Source organism: Sander lucioperca, chromosome 21, assembly GCF_008315115.2.
Source record: "Sander lucioperca isolate FBNREF2018 chromosome 21, SLUC_FBN_1.2, whole genome shotgun sequence".
In the NCBI taxonomy this organism is placed as follows: domain Eukaryota; kingdom Metazoa; phylum Chordata; class Actinopteri; order Perciformes; family Percidae; genus Sander; species Sander lucioperca.
This window is the reverse complement of record NC_050193.1, coordinates 7,155,569-7,175,219: the sequence shown is the minus strand read 5'-3', so window position 1 is coordinate 7,175,219 and position 19,651 is coordinate 7,155,569. Positions and strand designations below refer to the sequence as shown.

The 19,651-nt window shown below is 45.7% G+C and overlaps 1 protein-coding gene across 4 annotated transcripts in view; it reads right to left on the bottom strand.

Moving 5' to 3' along the window:
- The window catches only part of adgrl1a (adhesion G protein-coupled receptor L1a), a 102,034-nt gene that overhangs the window by 27,334 nt on the left and 55,049 nt on the right, over window positions 1-19,651 (bottom strand). For 3 of the 4 annotated variants that reach the window (XM_035997092.1, XM_035997091.1, XM_031312489.2), the window contains 3 exons: window positions 14,693-14,906; window positions 13,542-13,651; window positions 6,293-6,307 (listed from right to left, as the gene is read on the bottom strand). In XM_035997092.1, the coding sequence (XP_035852985.1) occupies window positions 6,293-6,307; window positions 13,542-13,651; window positions 14,693-14,906 (339 nt within the window). The remainder of the gene's footprint in view (window positions 1-6,292; window positions 6,308-13,541; window positions 13,652-14,692; window positions 14,907-19,651) is intronic. The other variant, XM_035997093.1, reaches the window with a different exon arrangement.

The window sequence follows — 19,651 nt, the reverse complement described above, 5'->3', positions numbered from 1 at the left end:
CCACGTCTCCTCTGCCAGCTTATTTGTGTGGCTCTCTGGCTTGGGGTTGCGACAGAACCAGACACCTGCTGGTCACCTCATGATTGAACGCATCTCTGAACTAATTGGTCACTGCAGGGGCATTTGGACACAGATGACATACAGCACACATGGATGCACACACGCACGCACGCATGCGCACACACACACACACACACACATACACACACACACACACACACACACACACACACAAAATCCCAATACACACCAGGATAACACACAACATGCATGCACACACTGCCACACAGTGACTGTTAGAGTGATGGATCAGTGTAGGCTCAAACTGTCTTGAATATTGCATGGAGTCTGGAGCAGGAGGAGAATCATAATAGAGAAATGGAGAAGCTTCAGGCTTTTGGAAATCCAGCTTTCTCTTTTCGCTGTCTGTCATGCTGCTGTTGTTGTTAGTGGCTGGTGATCTGTGGTGCTGGGCCACTTAGGAATTAGCCTGTTTTGTCTGAGGGGGTCCAACAGGGATTGAGACCGGCAGCCAAACAGGAATCTAATCAAGCTCAGGCATAAACAAACACTCTGAATACAAACTCTTCACAGGGAGGAGGCTTGTCATGCTCTATTGTCAAACCAAAATGCTCCCTCGAAAGCAAGGATGCCTGAGGTGTTTGCTTTGCAAATATGAACGTGGGTGACTGAAATATGCAAAATAATGTTCAGAGCAATGGTTAAATCTGGCACTTTCAGACAGCTGAACAATGAATTTTTTGATTAACATCTATCCACAATAAAATGGTATTTTTATCAATCTGGACACAGCATGAGTTCACTGCAAATAAACGGAAGCTGTGCACCAAAGCATTTCAAATAAAGGCCGTAAAGGGTGGGGTATTATCGGAGCAGAAATCTATAAAGTAAAAGAAAACTACCACTGGAAGTAGGACACTGCCTCAAAAGTACAATGCTACTGTAAATAGAGAAATAAACAGCATGCAGAAAGCAAAGCAGCAGCTCTGCATGTAGGTGACCCATAAACAAAGACAGGAACACTCTGCCTCAAGGTAGAATAAAGGACAAAGAAACACAAGCATGCAAGCCTATTCTCTACAGTTCCAAAAAGGATGGCCAACCAAAGCAAAGTAAGTAAGTATTAATATGAATGCTAGCATCCATCTTATTTGTTGCCACAATACAGTGAAACTGATATGTATTGCAGTACAGTAAAGGGCAGAAAAGCTTCCATATTATTCCTTATTTCAGAGCTTTAGAGGAAGAGGGGCAATGTGCTGAGTCATGACTACCTATAATACTATACAGGTAAGAGACAAGAATGCCCTACAATCTATCATGGTGCCAAACTAGTTGTTGGTTACAATCATTTCAATACAATTTACACTCACTACACTGTACCCACCACAGTGTCCCCCCCAAAGAACCCTGTATGATTCTGTTCATTATTGCACCTAACCTTCCAGCCCTGTCTTAAATTGGTAGCAGTGTGTACTCTATTCGGCTCATCATCACAATAACACTGCAGCACAGCATGGACTAACAGTCTGTCATCCTCCGCCTTCCTCCTCCATATTTCTCTCTTCCCTCCTCTCCTGTACGAACCATGTCGGCTGCCGATCAGCAAGCCTTGGTTTATTCTAATGAACCAGCCGTTGGGTGGGTCCAGTGTCAAAGGGGCTCATCAGCGGCCTCCAGGCTGTACACACAGGCCATGTGGACACACACACACACACACACACACACACACACACACACACACACACACAGGCCAAACAGAAACAGTGGCCACGCTTCACACCCTGCAAACCCTGCCTAGGGGGCTTCATTAACTCTGACCTGCGCTCCCCAGCCTTCCTGTTTACCAGCTCTTTCTGTCTCTCCCTCACTCTGCCTCCCTCTCTCTCTAGCTAACTGTGAAGGGCGTAGCAGTGGGAAGCCGGAGCAGCCAAACCCTAACAGTAGAGCCTATGGTACAAAAGGCTATTATGACTATAGTATGAATGAGGTATTGGGCAATAGGCAATAGGCATTAGGCATTAGGCATTAAGCGTAAATCTTGAGATTAGGCATTATCATATTCTGGCTAAAGCAGGTTAGCTGGAGTAAGAGCCATCTGGGATTATGTGAGATAGTTAGATTAATAGATTAATTCCTGTTTTGGGGCGGATGGAAATCTTGCAGTCATGATTATGCCAGTAAAGTCTCCAGGCAGCTCAGACACAACACTTTACCCTACAAACTAGCCAGATGGCTAAATAAACTTACCTTATCAGGAATTAAAACTCAGGCTGTAGCTATCATACTCTAGCATGCCAATTATTGCCACACATACAGGGAAATACTACTGTAAGAATTGACTATTTATCTCTCTAATCCTTTTCCCTGGCACAGGTCAGCTGTTACTTGTCAATATGAGGCTGCAGTATAAAATGATTAAAGTGCTTGTACTTTCCTGAAACTGACAGTAATATCTCCCATTAGTGTCTTGCAGCAATTTGTGATCGACTTGTAACACAAATAAAAGTGAGCGCTGACAGCTTTAGGCTAAATTTAGACTTTTCATTTTGGTTGTCTTCTGCAATCCATGGTGTTTTTATGTTTGATGTGACAGCATCATGGTGGTGGTTAATGTATGACTCTGAAGATCTAAACACCCCCTGCCAACGGTTGGCAGCTGTTTCAAAAGTGGCGTCCTCATTGATTGTTTGTGTTTTTGGTTGTTGGTGTTTTTTGCTACAGGGATCTGAGGGCTCTGCTGGCCCAAGCCTTTGCCCAGTCCACAGTCATGGCCTGTTAATAGAACTGACTGCTGAGAGCATGCTGTTCTAATTGAATCCCACACCTGTTACTGGCAGGTGCAGCACGCAGGCAGCAGGGGGCAGAATTGAGCGTGTTACCCCGCGTCCATGCTGGACAGTTAATGGGCTTTAAGGGTTAGTGTGTGCATTCATGAGCCCATTAGTGTGTGTGTGTGTGTGTGTGTGTGTGTGTGCAGTTCAGACTCAGAAAGACAGAGAGGGAGAGAGAGAGAAGAAAGCGTGAAGAAGGATGTGAGCGTGTTCTGTGTGTGCAAGAAGAGAGAGAGCAGTGGAGTAAGAGAATGTAAATAGGTTATTTCCTGTGAAATGAGAATTAGGAGTGAGTTAATCTGCTGAGGAGTGACATATAGTGACAGAGAGAAGAGAGAAATAAGGAAGGAGATTGGAGGGGCTCCCATTGTGTTTCTGCTTCCTTATAGACTACAAGGGGGTCAAGTCCTGGGAGTAAAAACACAATACAAACAGCCATGCACAGACATACACACACACAGACATACACTCTTATACAAACACACTCTCAGACAATGCCCACACGTATACACTGTCCAGACAGTGAATGAGGCAGGTGTCAAACTGGCACCTTTATCAACCTAAACATTCACCCCAGAGAATACCCTTCACTGAGACCAAACGCTGGCAACTGCTAGAGATAGTGTCCATTGAAAGAAAAGTATTATCTGCCTTGGAGTGAAGCTGACACTGAATGACAGGAAAGTTGGTCTGGACATGGCTACAGACTGCAGATGCAGTAGACAACAGTGGGGCATGCAATGCTGTATACTGACTGAGGTTTGAGCAGTGGGGTAACAGTAGCCTAGCCAAGCCTAGCCTGCCACCGCCCTGCATGTTCATACTCTGAATCGGGTCTCCCAGAGGTGCTCTCTCTCCATAAAGGTCCTGAAACTAGAAGCTGTGATTTATATTTATGACCACCTGCCTCACTCACTCACCTCTCTTTTGTTTGGCTCTAACAATGCAATGACTTCTGCATGTACAGTCAATCCACCCAATAGGGTGTCTGCACTGCCTCGGTCACATGGCTGTGCTTGTGTGTGGTGGGTAATTCCTAATGAGGCGATGCTGCCTGACTTATCGTCACTATAGTGACTGCTCTCCCTCTCTTTCTCCATTCCCAGTGATTCTTTGTGTTTTCCTGTCACACGATGCAGTGGTTTCTCACTCAATCCCTCTGTTCAGCTGTTTGTGTGAGTGATAGCTCTGTCCTTGTATGCTGCCCCCCCCCACACACACACATACTCAGAAACACCAGGATTGTTCACAGTGGTCTCACAGTGCTTCCTTCTCTTGCCTCTTTCCTTCAGAAGCTAACAGACTGGAGGTGAGAAAAGTATGGCGGACACTAGTTAGGTCCTGTCAGCAGTGATGAAGAACATACAGTAATGATGTGGTAGTGTACTCTGCTAGACTGTCAGCAAAAAGGGTGAGAAAGGTACAGAGGGTGTGGTGAGAAGGAGAGACGGCTGACGCGACATAGTCTTAAAATAGCAGTAGGTAGGTTGACAGAGTGTTGGACATTCATTGAACAGGATCTCCCGCATGTGACATCATCACTGCGCGTGCACATCATCCCAATCCAAATCTGTCAATCAGCTGATCAATCAGTGAGTAATTTGACAGACATGGACAAGACACAAGTCTGGAATGTTAATTCAGCCATAACCAGAGAAAGGAAGTGTGTTTAGCAGCAGTGGAGGGATGGATGGATTAAGGTGGGGTCAGTGCAGACAGAGGAAAGGGGTATTCTTCTTTAGTGTTAGTGGGAGGAAGAGAGGTAAATAAAAATAACCAGTTGGGGGAGGCGGAAGCAGGAAGAGGAGGATTTTGTAGCTTGCAATTCCACCGCAAGCAGGGAGAGTGAGCTAAAATGGCTGCTTGCGGTGGTAGAAACATGTAAGACAATGATCCATGTTAATGAAAAGCCATGGACAAAGGGGTCCATAAAACAGTTAATGCCAACCTCTATAGGAGTTAATTCCTCCAACATATGGATCCAGCCATGGGGCCAGACAGGGAAATGGCTTAAGACGAGACAGATGTGAGTAGGGGTGGGGGGTTCAGAGAGAGTTGAGGAGGGTGAGGACCCAAGAGAGGGAGTTAGGGCTCATTGGGACTCTGGCACTGATGGCCACTACTCTCATCTTGACCTTGGGTATGGGTCAGGTCTATCTCTCCTCTTTAAGAAGCTAGTGATTGAGGTGCCTAGCCATGCTGATTGGGGCTCTTTAGGAGTGCTTGAAACGAGGCCATGCTGCTGCAGAGAGGCCATTACAAGAAGCTGGAGCACTCCCTACAGGGGATACACCTCCCTCCCCTATCCCCTCCCCTCTCCTCCCCCTCCGGAGCCTCATTGAACACATAAGGAACCAGGAGGGATTGACTGATGTGGACGGGTATAAGGGGGGCACAAGTTCACAGTGCATGTGTAATAAAGAGAGCAGCAAGATGGCAGTGACAAACTGTAGAAGAAAGGGGAAGAGGGAGAAGAGAGGTCGAAGAGGAGTGTAAGAGCCACTCAAAAGAGCCTGCAGCTGCTTGTGATGGCCAGATGTGATCTGAGAGATAAACCAATCTGTGTAAGGCGAGAGAAAGAGAAGAAGAGAAAGGGAGGATGAGAAACACAACAGAAAAAAACAAGAAGGGGACAGTGAGAGAAAAAGAGTTAAATGGAAGTGTGATTAATTGAAAAAGGAAGAGAGACAACATGAGAGAAGGACACTGAAGCACCTGGAAATGGGATACTGTAAAAATAATACTGAGAGCAACTTTGGCCAGTTACTGTGTTATCCTGAGAACCAAAGAAAAGAGGGGTAGAGATACAGTATGGAAATAAGGATCAGCTGAGTAATGTAAAGAGAGGATTTTTTTCTTAGATCTGAAGGGACAAATAAATCTCAGAAGTGAAATAAGCAGAAAGATACTTGAGAAATGTAATGAGAAATGTGAATTGTTAGGTGTATGAGAGGCAACAGTGTGAGATAGTTTTGGAAAGGGATTGAAAAAAGAGAGAGATTTGCCATCCATGAGATGATATGAATGTATGTTGTCTGTAAATTCAGGCTGAGATGTGCTACGTCGTACAGAAAAGGAATGAAGTTAATATCTCGTTTATCTCTCATTGATACTGGACTGGCCTCCCATGATGCATTTTTGTGTCTGTGCAAGTGAGTGTGTGTGCGTGCGTGCAGGTCAGGCTGGTGTCATCAGAACCAAGGAGGAAATCTAAAAGGATTTTAGAGTTTTGGTTATAGTTCAAAGAGAGATAGAAAGAAAAGGGCAGAGGAGGCGAGTAGAGATTGAGAAAGAAAAGGGAGGGATATCAACATCAAACATGACCACTACACAAGGTGCTGGGTTAGGAGGGGATATGGGGGGAGGTAGGAAGACAAGGGAGGAGGGGAAGGGAGGAAGGGGCGAGCTGTGGTTGTTATGTTCATTGTGGTCTTTACCTTTTTGATCCACTTCTATTCAAGCATCGGAAAAAGGAGAAAGAAGGAGATAGAAAGAGAAAAGAGAAAGACAGTAAGGAAAAGAGAGAGAGAGAGAGAGAGAGAGAGAGAGAGAGAGAGAGAGAGAGAGAGAGAGAGAGAGAGAGAGAGAGAGAGAGGGAAAGTGGAGAGAACGAAAGAAAAACAGGTGCAGGAAAAAAGAGAAAATTGAGATTAAATAAAATGCTGTCCTTTCTCTCTCTCTCTCTCGATCTTTTTTTAAAGCAAGTTATCTGTCTGTGTTATGGTTGGCTATTCAGAGAAAGGATGGCTCAAATGGAAAATGAGGAGGGGAAAATGGCCTGACCTGGGTTTAAATCCATTTCCATTTCATTTCAGCTTTATCAATAAACCCCCCAACAACACAACCCTCCCCCAACCACACACTCTCGACCCCACCTCCACCCCGCTTATTGCCACATCCTTCCCACTTTCCCTTACGCCCCAAAGTACAGCTCCAGGAACCTGTTGGGGAGAGAAATGGGGAAAAGGGAGAGCATCTTTGCGCTGTAGTCTTCTTTAGCTGTGGAAGTAAACAAAGAATGGGAAAGGTTGAAAAAGAGATGGTAGATGGAAAGGTGGCGAGGATGTCTCTATCTGTGGCTAGTTGTCTTCGGAGAAATCATTGAATCCCTCTTTTCTCCTCTCTCTCTCAAAGTACAGTTTGTGTTGACATTAGAGTGGTCCCTTGATCTAAAGGAAGCGGTGCTTTTGGCTTTGCGTAATTTACAGAGTCAGGATGCTCGCTATAGAAGCCAGCGATAACACTCAACCCATCGACCGGCCAATCAATGGGGAGCTGGGCTGGCTCATCAAAGAAAAAGAGAACAAACAACAGGGGAGAGGGAGTGTTTGACAGAGTGGAACGCCTCAGAAAAACAGAGAGAAACCAAGAGACAAGATCGGGGGGGATGGGAGAAAAAAACAGGGTAGGGACAACAGAGAGATGAGAGAAATGTCTAGCAGGCTCATCACACACGAATGGTGTGCTGAGTCACACCATGGCCACAGCTGACTCGAGCAGGTAAGGCGTGGCTCCCTCCATATCCATGACGCTGTTTAGCACCTGCTTGTGTCGCCTCGTCTGGGGAGGTCCGTGAGCAGCTGGACACTTGAGGAGAAGCTAGCAAGGATCTCAGCTCTGCCTTTCACATCACAGTGCTGGCACATGCCTTCCGTCTGTGTTTGCTGGGGGCGCAAGTGTTGTGCGAGTGGATCTTCATGTCTCTCGGGAAAAGACGTGTCAAAAGGCACATGGCTGGTGGAATCCCGCTGCGGCCGTGGTAGTCATGTATGTGTCGTGGTAAGTCTGATGTCTCCGGGGAGCCCTGTGAAATTTTCACGACATCTTGCAGGGTTGCCCATAAAGGAAGAAAAAAGGTGAGAGAGAGCAAGAGAGAAAGAGAGAGAGAGAGAGAGAGAGAGAGAGAGAGAGAGAGAGAGAGAGAGAGAGAGAGAGAGAGAGATGTAAAGAGACAAATAGCAGGCAAAATAAAAAGTTAAAAAGGGAGCGTTAGCAGTAGTAGCCTGATCTGTATGGGGGATGGCCTTGTATCTTGGCAGCAATCCAGCAGAGGCAGCATCAGTATCAGCAGCAACACTGATCATTTATCTTCTTATGCCAAGATCAAACTGGACAAACAACCTCCATGAAGACCTGGTAGCCATTTTCAGCCTAGAGGGGTAAACATGGCAAAGCTATGAATGCGAGTTCTGTGAAGCTGGGGCAGGGGGCAAGAAAGCATTACATCCCTGCCACCAACTGTGAGTGCAATCATTAGCTCCAAGGTTAGGGTAGGAAGAGACTGACCAGAGAGCATCCAGAGCTTTCATCCTCACTGAAACAACTGCAGGGGGGAACATATGGAGTTTTTTCAGAGAGGCATCTACTGACAGCAGAGCTTGTCCACTTGTCCTCAAAATATGGTATTCTAAAGGTTATAAAAGTACCACTGACTATGTTTTCTTGAACAGGGGGGAAATGACATGTTTGATGCACAGCAGTGACATGTACTGTAGAGAAAGAGAGAGATAGAAAAAAAAAAAAACTTCTTTAGTGCTGCAGAAAGGGAGAAGAAGAATAGGGTCGGTGGAAGACTGTTGACTTCATTTCTTCTGCTCTTAGTTGTCCTGAAAAATAGACATGAAGCGCAGCCACACACAAGATCATCACACGTACCTAAGTAAACACACACACACACACACACACACACACACACACACACACACACACACACACACACACACACACACACACACACACACACACAGAGAAAAGAGACAGAAACTCATCAAACTGTCCTCACAGTGAGCAGGAGGTTAGTTTAAGGCCACCTTGGTTGTTTGTCTGATTCATTCAGCATTTCTCTTTCAGGGCCCTTTTGAGAAATAAGCCACTGCCCTCTCTCCCCTTAATCACTCTGCTCAGCGCTCTCTACAACCCTATCAATTACTCCCACACTAATGAGTACAGCTAGAAACACACACACACACACACACACACACACACACACACATTGTTGTACTGCAGGACAACTTAGCCTCCTCTGTCTCTTTCACTGTGCTGAGAGATAGTGTGTCCTCTCCAGCTTATTCCGTCCTCTTCCTTCCCTTTTCTCTACATTTTTCACAATAAAGAGTCAATCCTTTCCACGACCTAAGAAAAGCCTCCTGCTTCTCATTCACCAAACATTTATGAGTCCCACGTCTAATGGTGCCCCTATACATATTAATAGAATAACATTTTCAGCTATACAAAAAGTGTTTCCTTTTCCTCCCGTCAAAAAATAATTCCATTATTCCTTCTACTGACAAAATGTTCCCAACAAGTCTACTATCATTTCCAGCGGCTTTGTGTCCAAAAAGCAATGTCTCGTAATGAGTAGGCAGCACTGAATACATTTGTGGGGAATAATCAATTTCATTAAGTGAAACAGTGGCAGAGCCAAATGTAAAGGTGAAGAATATGGAGTTACCTAAGAAGCTCTGCAGAATCTCTACTGTACCGCCTGAGCAGGCACTTTTAAAGGCAGTTCTTCAGCTACCTGCACTGTGCATATCAACAAGATAAATCACAGCTGATGAAGTAGCAGAAGCAGCACAACACTAAGTCTAATGGCTCTGGCATGGCTAGCATGGATGGCCCGAATCAGGAGCATTAGGAGTCAATAATGATGTAGTACTGTGTTCTGGAGGAGGAGGGGGGACAGGTAGAGTTTTCTTGCAGGGTAGATTTACTTTGACTCAATGTACATCTGTGCTGCAGTGTAGGGTTTCCACTGCAGTAAATACACGTTGCAGCTGTATGCGTGGATCTGTGATGTTTTAATGGAATCCAGCAGTCTACAGCAGGCTTTGACAGTGCAAAATGAGAATTCTGTTGAGCCGTTTTGTCTTGCTCTGTTGTGGCTGGCAAAAACAATGCTATATGGCGGGGAGGCCTAACAGGGTTTTTGGCTCGATGAGATATGATTTGACTTGTTGCCGCATGTTGTATTTTGCCATGGCGATCCTACGAGCAGCAACAATCACAGACGTTTTGGACCCATGTTTGAGCTCAGCAGACAGAGGTGTGTGTGTGTGTGTGTGTGTGTGTGTGTGTGTGTGTGTGTGTGTGTGTGTGTGTGTGTGTCAGCTCGGCTCCGGCTGTCACTTTGCCGTTTCAGGTGACTGGTAACATGGCGCCTGTGTGACACGCACATAGAGGACCCTGTCAAACACTAAAATCACACACAGCCATCGTGGCAGCACACCATCTCAGCTGCTATGACACACAACCTTAACACATCATCTCTCTATTGTTCACCTTTTTGTTGAGACAACCGATGAAAAACATGCGTCAGCCTTGGGTGATGCCAGAGTGCCCAGCATTCCCAGCCAGACGTGAACGATGGGGCATTACCAGAGCGATTAGCAGCAGCAAATTCAATTAATCTTGACAAATCTCTGCTGAGGCAGAACTGAAGAGAGCGACGCGCCCCCTCTCCTGGTAATTAAAAGTGGCCGAGTTGAGTGGCGTGTGGTGCGACGGTGACTAGGTTTTGGGATGAACAGTTTCAGCTCTGAGTCTGAATGTGTCAGGTCATATTTACTTTGTCAGATGAGAACAAACACGTAGTGCAGCCCGCAGTATAAGTTGTGTGTGCATACGCATGTGTGCATACTTGTTTCTATTTCTTGTGGGTGTGTAAGTGGTCCTGTTTCTCCAGCGGAGGAGAGTGGCAGAGGACAGGGATAATTGGCTCTTCTTTGTCACCTCAAACAGGCAGGACTCTTCATCATAGAGGGATCAGCCTCCAATTTTCTAAGCTGTGCCATACTTCAGATGCAATCAACTAAAGTTTTTTTTCAAAGAGGGGGTGGAAAAATGCAAGTCAGCAGCTATTTAATCATTCCTTTGATTGCCTCGTGAAAAGAGAGCAAGCTCGCTTGTGCAGTCAGAGGGGAAAAAAAACAAGGTTAGAATGTGTGAGGAGAAGAAGGCAGGTACAACTAAGCAATGCTACCTTGACCCTCTATGGACAGTACAATACAGGACACCAAGCTACAATACAGAACTTCCAGAGGACTAACAAACAAAATCACGTGCCTGGAAAGGGTCAGTCTGACCACAGCTAACATCGACTGAAAGACCAGAGAACAGAGGGCAGAGGAGACTCGAGGAAAACACTTCTTGCCACTCGGAAGTGAAGAAGAGAGTCACACCAGAGAATAATCCCCAATGGCAAGAAACTCAGCTAACTTCTTATCTGTGACTGTGGCTGCAACATGATTCAACAAAGTCTTTCAAAAGGTAAACCGAGGGCACAAAAGCACAGAGCAGAGAAAGGGCAAAGACTGAAAGAGGTGCTTGGATGTCCCTGAGTTTCTCCGAGCCTCTCCATCAGAGCTGGATGGTTGGATATTTGAATATTTGTCTCACCTGTAAAAGAAAAAAAAATGACAGAGAAAGCGGAAGAGACTGAACAGAATGATAAGATACTTTGGCAGACTGATTGACAGAGTAAAAATAGAAGAAGAATGAGGGCAATGGGGCAATGGATGAAGATTAAAGACCTTTGAGTGTAAATGGGAGGTGAAAGAGAGAAAAGCAGAATATAGAAAGAGAGGAGTGAAGAGACATTAGGGTTGGGTATCGTTTGGGTTTTTTCCAATACCGGTGCTAAAGCGATACTTTTAAAACGGTGCCGGTGCCTAAACCGATACTTTTTAAGAAAGTAAAAAAAAAAGAAGGGTACTAAACAGTCGGCGACATTAAAGAACGGCTTGTTTATTGCTAAGGCCATATGGTCAAAATGAAATGATTTAATAATAATGTAATAACTATAACTTATAACAATAACTTATTTCACTAGTAAATTGCTGTTGAACGACAAAAACAACCACCAGATGGGAAAAGGGTATTTTACAATAACTTTGAATGCACCACGAGGCTACCAGTTTCAGTGAACGCACCGTCTGTTGTTTTTCCGACAACGGCAGCTGCACACTGTTACGTCCCGCTGTTGGAATCCTCTACAGTGAAATGCAGTCACACTTTACACCGTTTAACGTTAGCTGTCAGCATTTAACCGCGTTTAATCCAGCCACTAACTAGCGGTAGGTAGGCTAATGTTACCTGCTGCATCAGAGAGAAGCGCAGGCATATCAGTGGCACCGAAATGAGGGACTGAAATCCCCTTTGCTATTCGGTCCGGTAGATACCGGTCGTTAAGGCACTGGTGCCATATTAGCACCGGGTCTCGGTACCCAACCCTAAGAGACATGAATTGAAAATGGGTGATATTGACTGTGAGAGATCATAAGAAAAATGAGGATGAGTGAGAGACCTCAGAGAGAAGAGATGAGAGGAGAATAAGAAGAAGAGGAAGAGACCAAAGGAGGTTAGCGGCGTGGCGGCGACTCAAACCCGTGGCTCGCCACATCTGTGCCTGAGAAAAAAGCAGAGAGAATCACCCTGATCAATCAAACAGCCCCTCCACCCCAAGAAGACCCATGTCTCCCAAATTTCAAACACCCGAGCACCCTCAATTTTCTTTCCACCCCTTCCTGCATCCCAATTCTGCTTCTGCCCGGTGGAGGGGAGCGCCACTGTCCCTCCCCTCCAGCCAGGTGTTCCTGCACAGTAAGGGGATCAATGCTGAGAGTAATAATACATGAGAGGGAGGAGGGGAGACTGAGCGGAGATTTTCACATGAACGAGGATCAACACAACACCATATAATCCTTTCTGTGTCTGCTCCTTTGGCTGTGAGTGTGCTCTTGTTTGTGTGTGCATGCTTGCTCAGGGGAGGACGAGTCAGAGGTAGAGAAAAAGAAAGCATCTATGGGTTCCCCTTTTACGAGTGTGAGGTAGACTTGTGTGTGTGCGTGTTTGTGGGCGCGCGTGCAGACGTGTGTGTATGTCACACCTGCCCTGGAGCTCGAGCAGTACCGTGAGGAAGTCAGCCGTTACCATGGGGACATTAAAATTTGTGGCGCTCCAGGTCATGTGGTCTAAAATAAGCCCTTTGCTGTTTGTGTTAAGATTTCTATTGTGAGGTGCAGCGCACACATACACAACGTCCCCTGCCTCCCAGTCTCACTGCGCCCAATTTTAATTTTTATTGGAAATCAGAGGGACAGCAAAGGTGTTTGGCACCTGATAAAGGCAGTGGCATGCCCCTGGGTCAATCAGTGTGCGAGTCTGGGGCGGTGTGTGTTACACTGCTGTGATCGCCAATAAGGGCTGATCCTGCGTTTGCAGTGGGGTGTGTGTGAAATGCTTATCGGACCCTGTGTTTCCATCCCCCATGTGAAAATCCCTCTCAGCTACTGTTGCGTTTCTCTGTTGATGAAGAAAACAGGTTTAGCGCTCTGTGTGAGTGTGTGTGCATGTGTGTGTCTGTGCATTGTAGGTATATGAGAGAGAAAGAAAAGAGAGATACACAGAGAGAGAGAGAGAGAGAGAGAGAGAGAGAGAGAGAGAGAGAGAGAGAGAGAGAGAGAGAGCGAGCAGGTGAGGATGACTGTCTGTCTTGTTTTGTTTTGCTTGTGTTGAAAAAAGCCATAGAAAGCAAGTGTGCATGTGTAAGTGTGAGAATGTCATTTGTTGTGGGTTTTTGGGGGGTAGTAGGTTCAGGTTGAGGGGTAAGGGGAGGGATGGGAGGGGCGGTGAATGGGGTGAGGGGGTTGGGGAGGTGGGAGGGGGTGACAGGGTCTCAGTACTCACTGTAGGGGACACACTCATACTGGATCTCCAGGTACTTGTAGGTCCCTGGGCATGGGTCTGGGAACACGTCCGACCCCGCTACCACCACACACTGGGTGCGGTTATTACACCTGTAGACAGACGGGGAAAGAAGGGAGAAAAGAAAGAGAATGGAGGAAGTAAGTGATAAAAAAAATTACGAGTGCCATTGTAAGAAAGACAAAGAGGAGAGGGTACAGAAAAAACATCTTCAGGCTCTGAAAGATGGAGAGAACGGTAGGGAAGGGAGTAATTTCACACTAGACTAGATCATGTGACAGCTGCACCCGAGGGGAGGTGGGAAACAGAGAGGGAGGGAGGGACAGAGGAAAAGGAGTGGGATGAAGGATAGAGAGAAGGAAATAGGGAGGGAAGAGACAGAGAGAGGGCGAGTGACGTAAGAGGCTCCTCTCCTGGGGGATTGTGAGTGGGAGCAATTAGAGGTGAGAGAACAGGGAAGGACGACAGGGGCTAAGGCAAATACTCTACACCACACGCACAAGGAAAACATTCATATGCACATACCTATATCTAAACAGCATCGCTGCATGCCTTCTCACGTTTTCACACCCAGAGAAACACCCAGAAGAAAAGATACACGTCCTCATACACATGCACTCACTCATTCGGATCACATAATCCTTCTCTATCCAGGTTTTAGCATTTCTCCCCTGTGCTGTCTCTCACTCCCTTCATATCTCAAGTCTCTGCTGAACTCACTCTATCATTCCATCATTTCTAGCAGTTGCTCTGCTTCCTTTACCCCCTTAATTCTCCCCTCCACCCCTCCCCACCCTTCCTCGCTCCCCAAGCTAGCACCCTGTGCCTCCAATACATGTGTGATGGATAGCAGGGAGAGCACTTCCATTGATCTGAAGCAAATGCTGAGTACAAACACAGAGAGCAGCTGTAGGAAGCCCCACAAATACTCTTGCAACTAAACACACACACACATACACCACCATACACATGCATGTCTCGCCAAGATGCAGAGGCGTTCTGCACAGGACAAGGATGCTGAGTTCAGTATTTCACACAAGATATCAACACCACAGTAGGAAAAGTATATATCCTTGGCCAGTAACTGGCTCTGACTCGCTACAAACACAAGATCCAAACAGATCGATAGTTACCTCTGTGACATAATCTTAAAGGCGTCGGGCAGGTAACACTGCACATTCTCCATCTGGAAGGGGTCTGCATCACAGATCTTGTCATCGGTGCGGCCGTAGTTGGCTGTCTCAATCATGATGACATCACTTCCAGGGCAGCGCAGCTCGATCGGGTAGCCTTCACATGCCAGCTCTCGACGCATCAAGCCGAAGGGCATCATTGACCGGCTCAGAGCTGGAATGGAAAGAGCGAGAGAGACAAAGTTATTGATAATTCAATGAATCTTAATACTTTTAGGAGGCACTTTATTATTCGACCACATTGTAAAAATGATGTGTAGTATTTGACAAGAGCAGGCCGAATGAAAGTGGTTCCTATTGTCCTCATGTAAAACACAAATGAGCTATTATCGACTTGCCTTCACTGAGCAGTAATGGTTCAGTACTGTTGAAGCACAGCCTGGCAATCCAGTTTTCACATTGGAACATCACAGATACATATTGGCATGACATTTGCAGCTACAAGCTTCTCCAATAAGATATCGCACCACTTGTGAAACAAACTGTGAGAGCTTCAAATGTTAACAAACTCCTACTGGGCAGCAGCTTATCATACTCATCCCCACACCAAAGAAGAACTGTTTGTCCTTCCCAGCATCCCTTAGTCTGTTCACCTCAACAACAACCTTAGGGTTCACTCTGAATAAGAGAGGAAGTCATGCAAAGAACAAGAAAAGAAAAGAAATGTGTGTATGTGTACACCTTCACCTCTGGTGTGTACACCATTTGCACACCAACTGCTGTTAATCAGCCATCTGAGAGGCAAGTCAATGCACTGCTGTGGCCAGCAGCAGGGCTCTGTGTGGAGAAGAGTCAGCAGGGACAGCGGGGTACTCAGGGTTAATCGCTGAGCCAGGCTGAGAGGCATGAAAGAGGGCTGCAAAGAGGTGACACTTGTTGTCTTTCCAGCTCTCTCTATAACTGAATTCCTATTCTCCTCTATATTCATCTTCACAAACATACACACACACACACACACACAAACAAACAAAATGGCTGCTAGCTTTATAGCTTCGAGCACAGGTGGAGAGAGAGGCACAGAAACAGAATAGAAGTAGAGACGAGGGATCTGGCAGTAAAGGTCTCTGTGGCATTAAAGGACAGCCAGTGTTTCTCTGTGCAGAAACTCATGCCAGCGACTATGAGAGCTGCTGTCCATGGTCCTGAACTGACAAAACTTATTTTGAGAGAATAACATCCCAAGTGTTGGAGCTGCATCAGAGACTGGTAGATGCGGAGCTGTCCGCTGTCCTGAAAGAGAAGGCTTTGACTGAGCTCTCCTCTCTATTGTCACTGGGGAGGACAGGACACATATTAGGATGATGGTGGGCATATTGTCAAATCTAAACAGAGCAGAGCTTGCGCCACTTAAGCAGGCTGGAGTTTAGAAGTTCTTTGTAAACTGAGGCTCTCACTGCACAGCATTTCCCCCCGCCAGACAGGCTCAGCAGCAGACAAGGGCACTGAGTCAGCCCCTCTCTCCCACTTGTGTTAGTGCTGAAACCCACAGAGCGGAGCTGTTTTCCCTTCCTGACACTGAGCTAGCACTGCTTAGGTTTCAGCCACTGTCCATTCAGAAGGAGTGCCCATATGGGTCAATGTCAATGTCAGTCATCCCTGACATGCTCTGCAGCAGTACGCTACATGATTCACTGCCATCGGACTTGCTCATATTTCTAAATGCCACCCATTTATGCAGTGGGGACTTGAGTTCAGTTGTGTAACTAACGCCATTAAGGCTGAATGACTTGCACAGACAGACTTCAAATCTTTTATGCCTCGCCAGCATGCAGTGCCAGTGCCAAATCACAAAGGCCTAGATGCAAAAGCGCATACTAATTAAAGCACACGGAGATGCAAACAGCAGGCGAGGCCAGACAAACAAATCCACACACAAATGCAAAAACCCATACAAACAAATTAGCACATGCGCAGACGTACAGGGCAGACGAGTGTACACGTTCACAGTCAAGTACACACATACTTGCATGCATGCATGCATACACACATACATACACACACACACACACACACACACAGTCCTGGTGTCGCAGTGGGATTACAATGCATAGTGTCAGTGTGTGGCCTTGTTCTCTTAACTACCCTGTGGTGTAAGTACACAGCAGCGTACAGCTGGCCAGCAATTAAAACCACACAGTGAGCCAAGAGGAGTGTAAAATTGAAGGGGGCCACCAGGAGTGATCACACTCAGTCCACTTAGCCACTATCAGAAGGGGCAGACCACACGTTAAACATACTTTACATACCAAAGATGCTTTATACGGTAACTATAACTGCCACGCCACTGAGCGCTTATACAAATATCTACAGTGGAAGGGCTCAGGGCTTGGGCAAAACAGCCCCTCCTTGGGATGTTAATTTAATTTCTTGGCTGTTGGTTGGCTGAGTTAGTAAAAGGCTGTTTTGACAGTTCAGAATAAGTACAGATACTCTGCACTGTTTTTGATCGATAATGAGCCATTTAATTGCTATTAGTTATGATGATCAGCTTGTGTTTGTGCAAAATAATTTCAGCTTGTTACCATGACTGTTATGTCTGATATATTGCTTGTAGCTCCCTGACTAGATATTGACATGCCAAGTGTTTATTTAGTCAGCCTGAGCTTACACTTATCAAGAATGGTGTGTTTTTGGCTCAAACAAAATATAAAGAATCCCAATGATGCAAACACCAGTCCTTTTATACACAGATTGTTATGTATGAGCCTAAATCCCTTATCTTTTGCAAGTATTTCTTTTTCTGGCCCAGCTGTTACAGTATATATTTAGCCATAAATTCAGCACAGCCATTATTTAGCCAGTACACTTCAATGGTGGCAGCAACCATGATAACTAGCCTATTTCTGTCACCCCTTCAACTCTTTACTTTTGTCATAGTGTATCACATTTCACACCTACATATTTCACACCTACACTGTTTGACAAGTTCCAGGTTTAAGGTGGAATTCACCGTGTAAATACAGCAGGATGTACCTCACATACCAACAATACATAACAATTTACGCAGAGATTTTTGAATGGCAAACAAGTGTGGGACTTAACTTCAAGGGATCCAGTGTGTGTATGTGTGTGTGTGTGTGTGTGTGTGTGTGTGTGTGTGTGTGTGTGTGTGTCTGTGTATGTCTGTGTGTGCGTGCTTGTGTGTCAGCCAGATGGCCTGAGGCCTAGCTGGAGCTGGGGCTGGCTCTGAGCTGAGATGAGATGAGCAGAGGATAAGCTTGGACTGGCCATGGGCTACGATTGTCCTTCACTCTGCAGGAATCCATTAAGGTTTCAGGGTCTCTTCAGCCAACACACACACAGATGCACACACATACACACGTGGCCGTTTAGTTGTGCCTGTCAGACTCATAATAGCTGGATGACAAAGTGTCTTTCTTAGCAGCAGCCATATGTATAGGTAGATCTAATCCCTCACTGTGAGACTGTGACTCATCTCCCCTGATATATAAAACAGTGTTAATATCTGTCATCCACAAGAAATGGTTACCAATTGTCTTACATATTGATAATAAAAGACGAGCTGATATGCATAGACGTGGCAGTGTTCAAAAGACAGAGCTCTCCCTCTCTCTCTCACACACACACACACACACACACACACACACACACACACACACACACACACACACACAGAGGGGCCTGGTGTCACTACAGGGCAGCTGGTGTGAGTGGTTGAAGCAGTTGGCCTCATAATAGAAGCTTCATACAAATTAAGAGCAAGAGAGAGAACTGATTGGATTTGACTCAGTATCCTCACATAGTAATTAAAGCCTAAGGGTGGATAGATGTGTGGACCCTCAGACAAGAACATAATATGGCTAAAAAACTCAGCCAGTCTTTTTCACACACACTTATTCTTTCTCTACCATTACACACACAAATGTTTGCCACGATCCAACATAATTTTGAGACGAGGAGACATGACCTACAACCAAGAGTTGTGACCAACAATCGAGAAAAGAAAATCTGGTTTGTTACAGCAAGACTGACTGAGAGAGTACATTTAGAATTCTAAAAAGTTCACAGTATGAATAGACATAGAAGATGTCTCTACATTGAAACATGACCAAAAACGTTCTATCATCAGCAGTGTGCTTTCGAGCATGAAAGCACTTTGATTTCAACATCTTTGGCAATTTGACCTTGGACTGTGTTATCACAGACATTGTATAGTGTGCTTTCTCAGAAATAATTGTGTGAGAAGGTTTGGCCTTGCAGGCAGCCAGGGACTGTGATAGCAACTTTGCAATGGAATCACAATAATAGATTATACTTGTGGAGCTTTGTGGCCCTAAGGCTGACTTGTTAGCTGGATGGCTGACTGTCTTTCGGGGGCCGACATGTGATCAGCCCCTCTTAGCCCCACTGTCTGTTCCAGCAGTCATCTCCTAATGTTACTCATTAGCATAGCACTGAAGCAAAGTGCCAGAGAACATTCTCACCAAGCGGTAGTTGAGACCTGGGCATGCTTCTGATGAGGTGGGATTCTTGTTATATCACTGTCCCTAAAATCAACTTTAACTGGCATTAAGGCTAATAGATGAGTATCCTCTTTTTTCCCAGACATAGCAGTGGAATATTAAAGTATACTGCATAAATCTACATATGCCATCGAATTCAGCTCTGGCCAAACAAGCTAACTCCCTTATGAGTTTCAGGTTAGTTCTTTAGTAAACCTGGCGAAGAAGAACAAGGAATGTTACAGTCATTGGACAGAACTGAGAGGTCTCAGTGATGGGAATCCCTCTCTAGCACAGAATAATCCCGACCAATTTCTCCAGTACTTTATCAGTTTAGTGCTGTATCTTAGCGACTCATTTAGCACAGCGAGTTAGCGTAATGACTCGCTGGAGCATGACCTGTCACCACAGACAAGCTGAGGCGATGCGGCCAGAA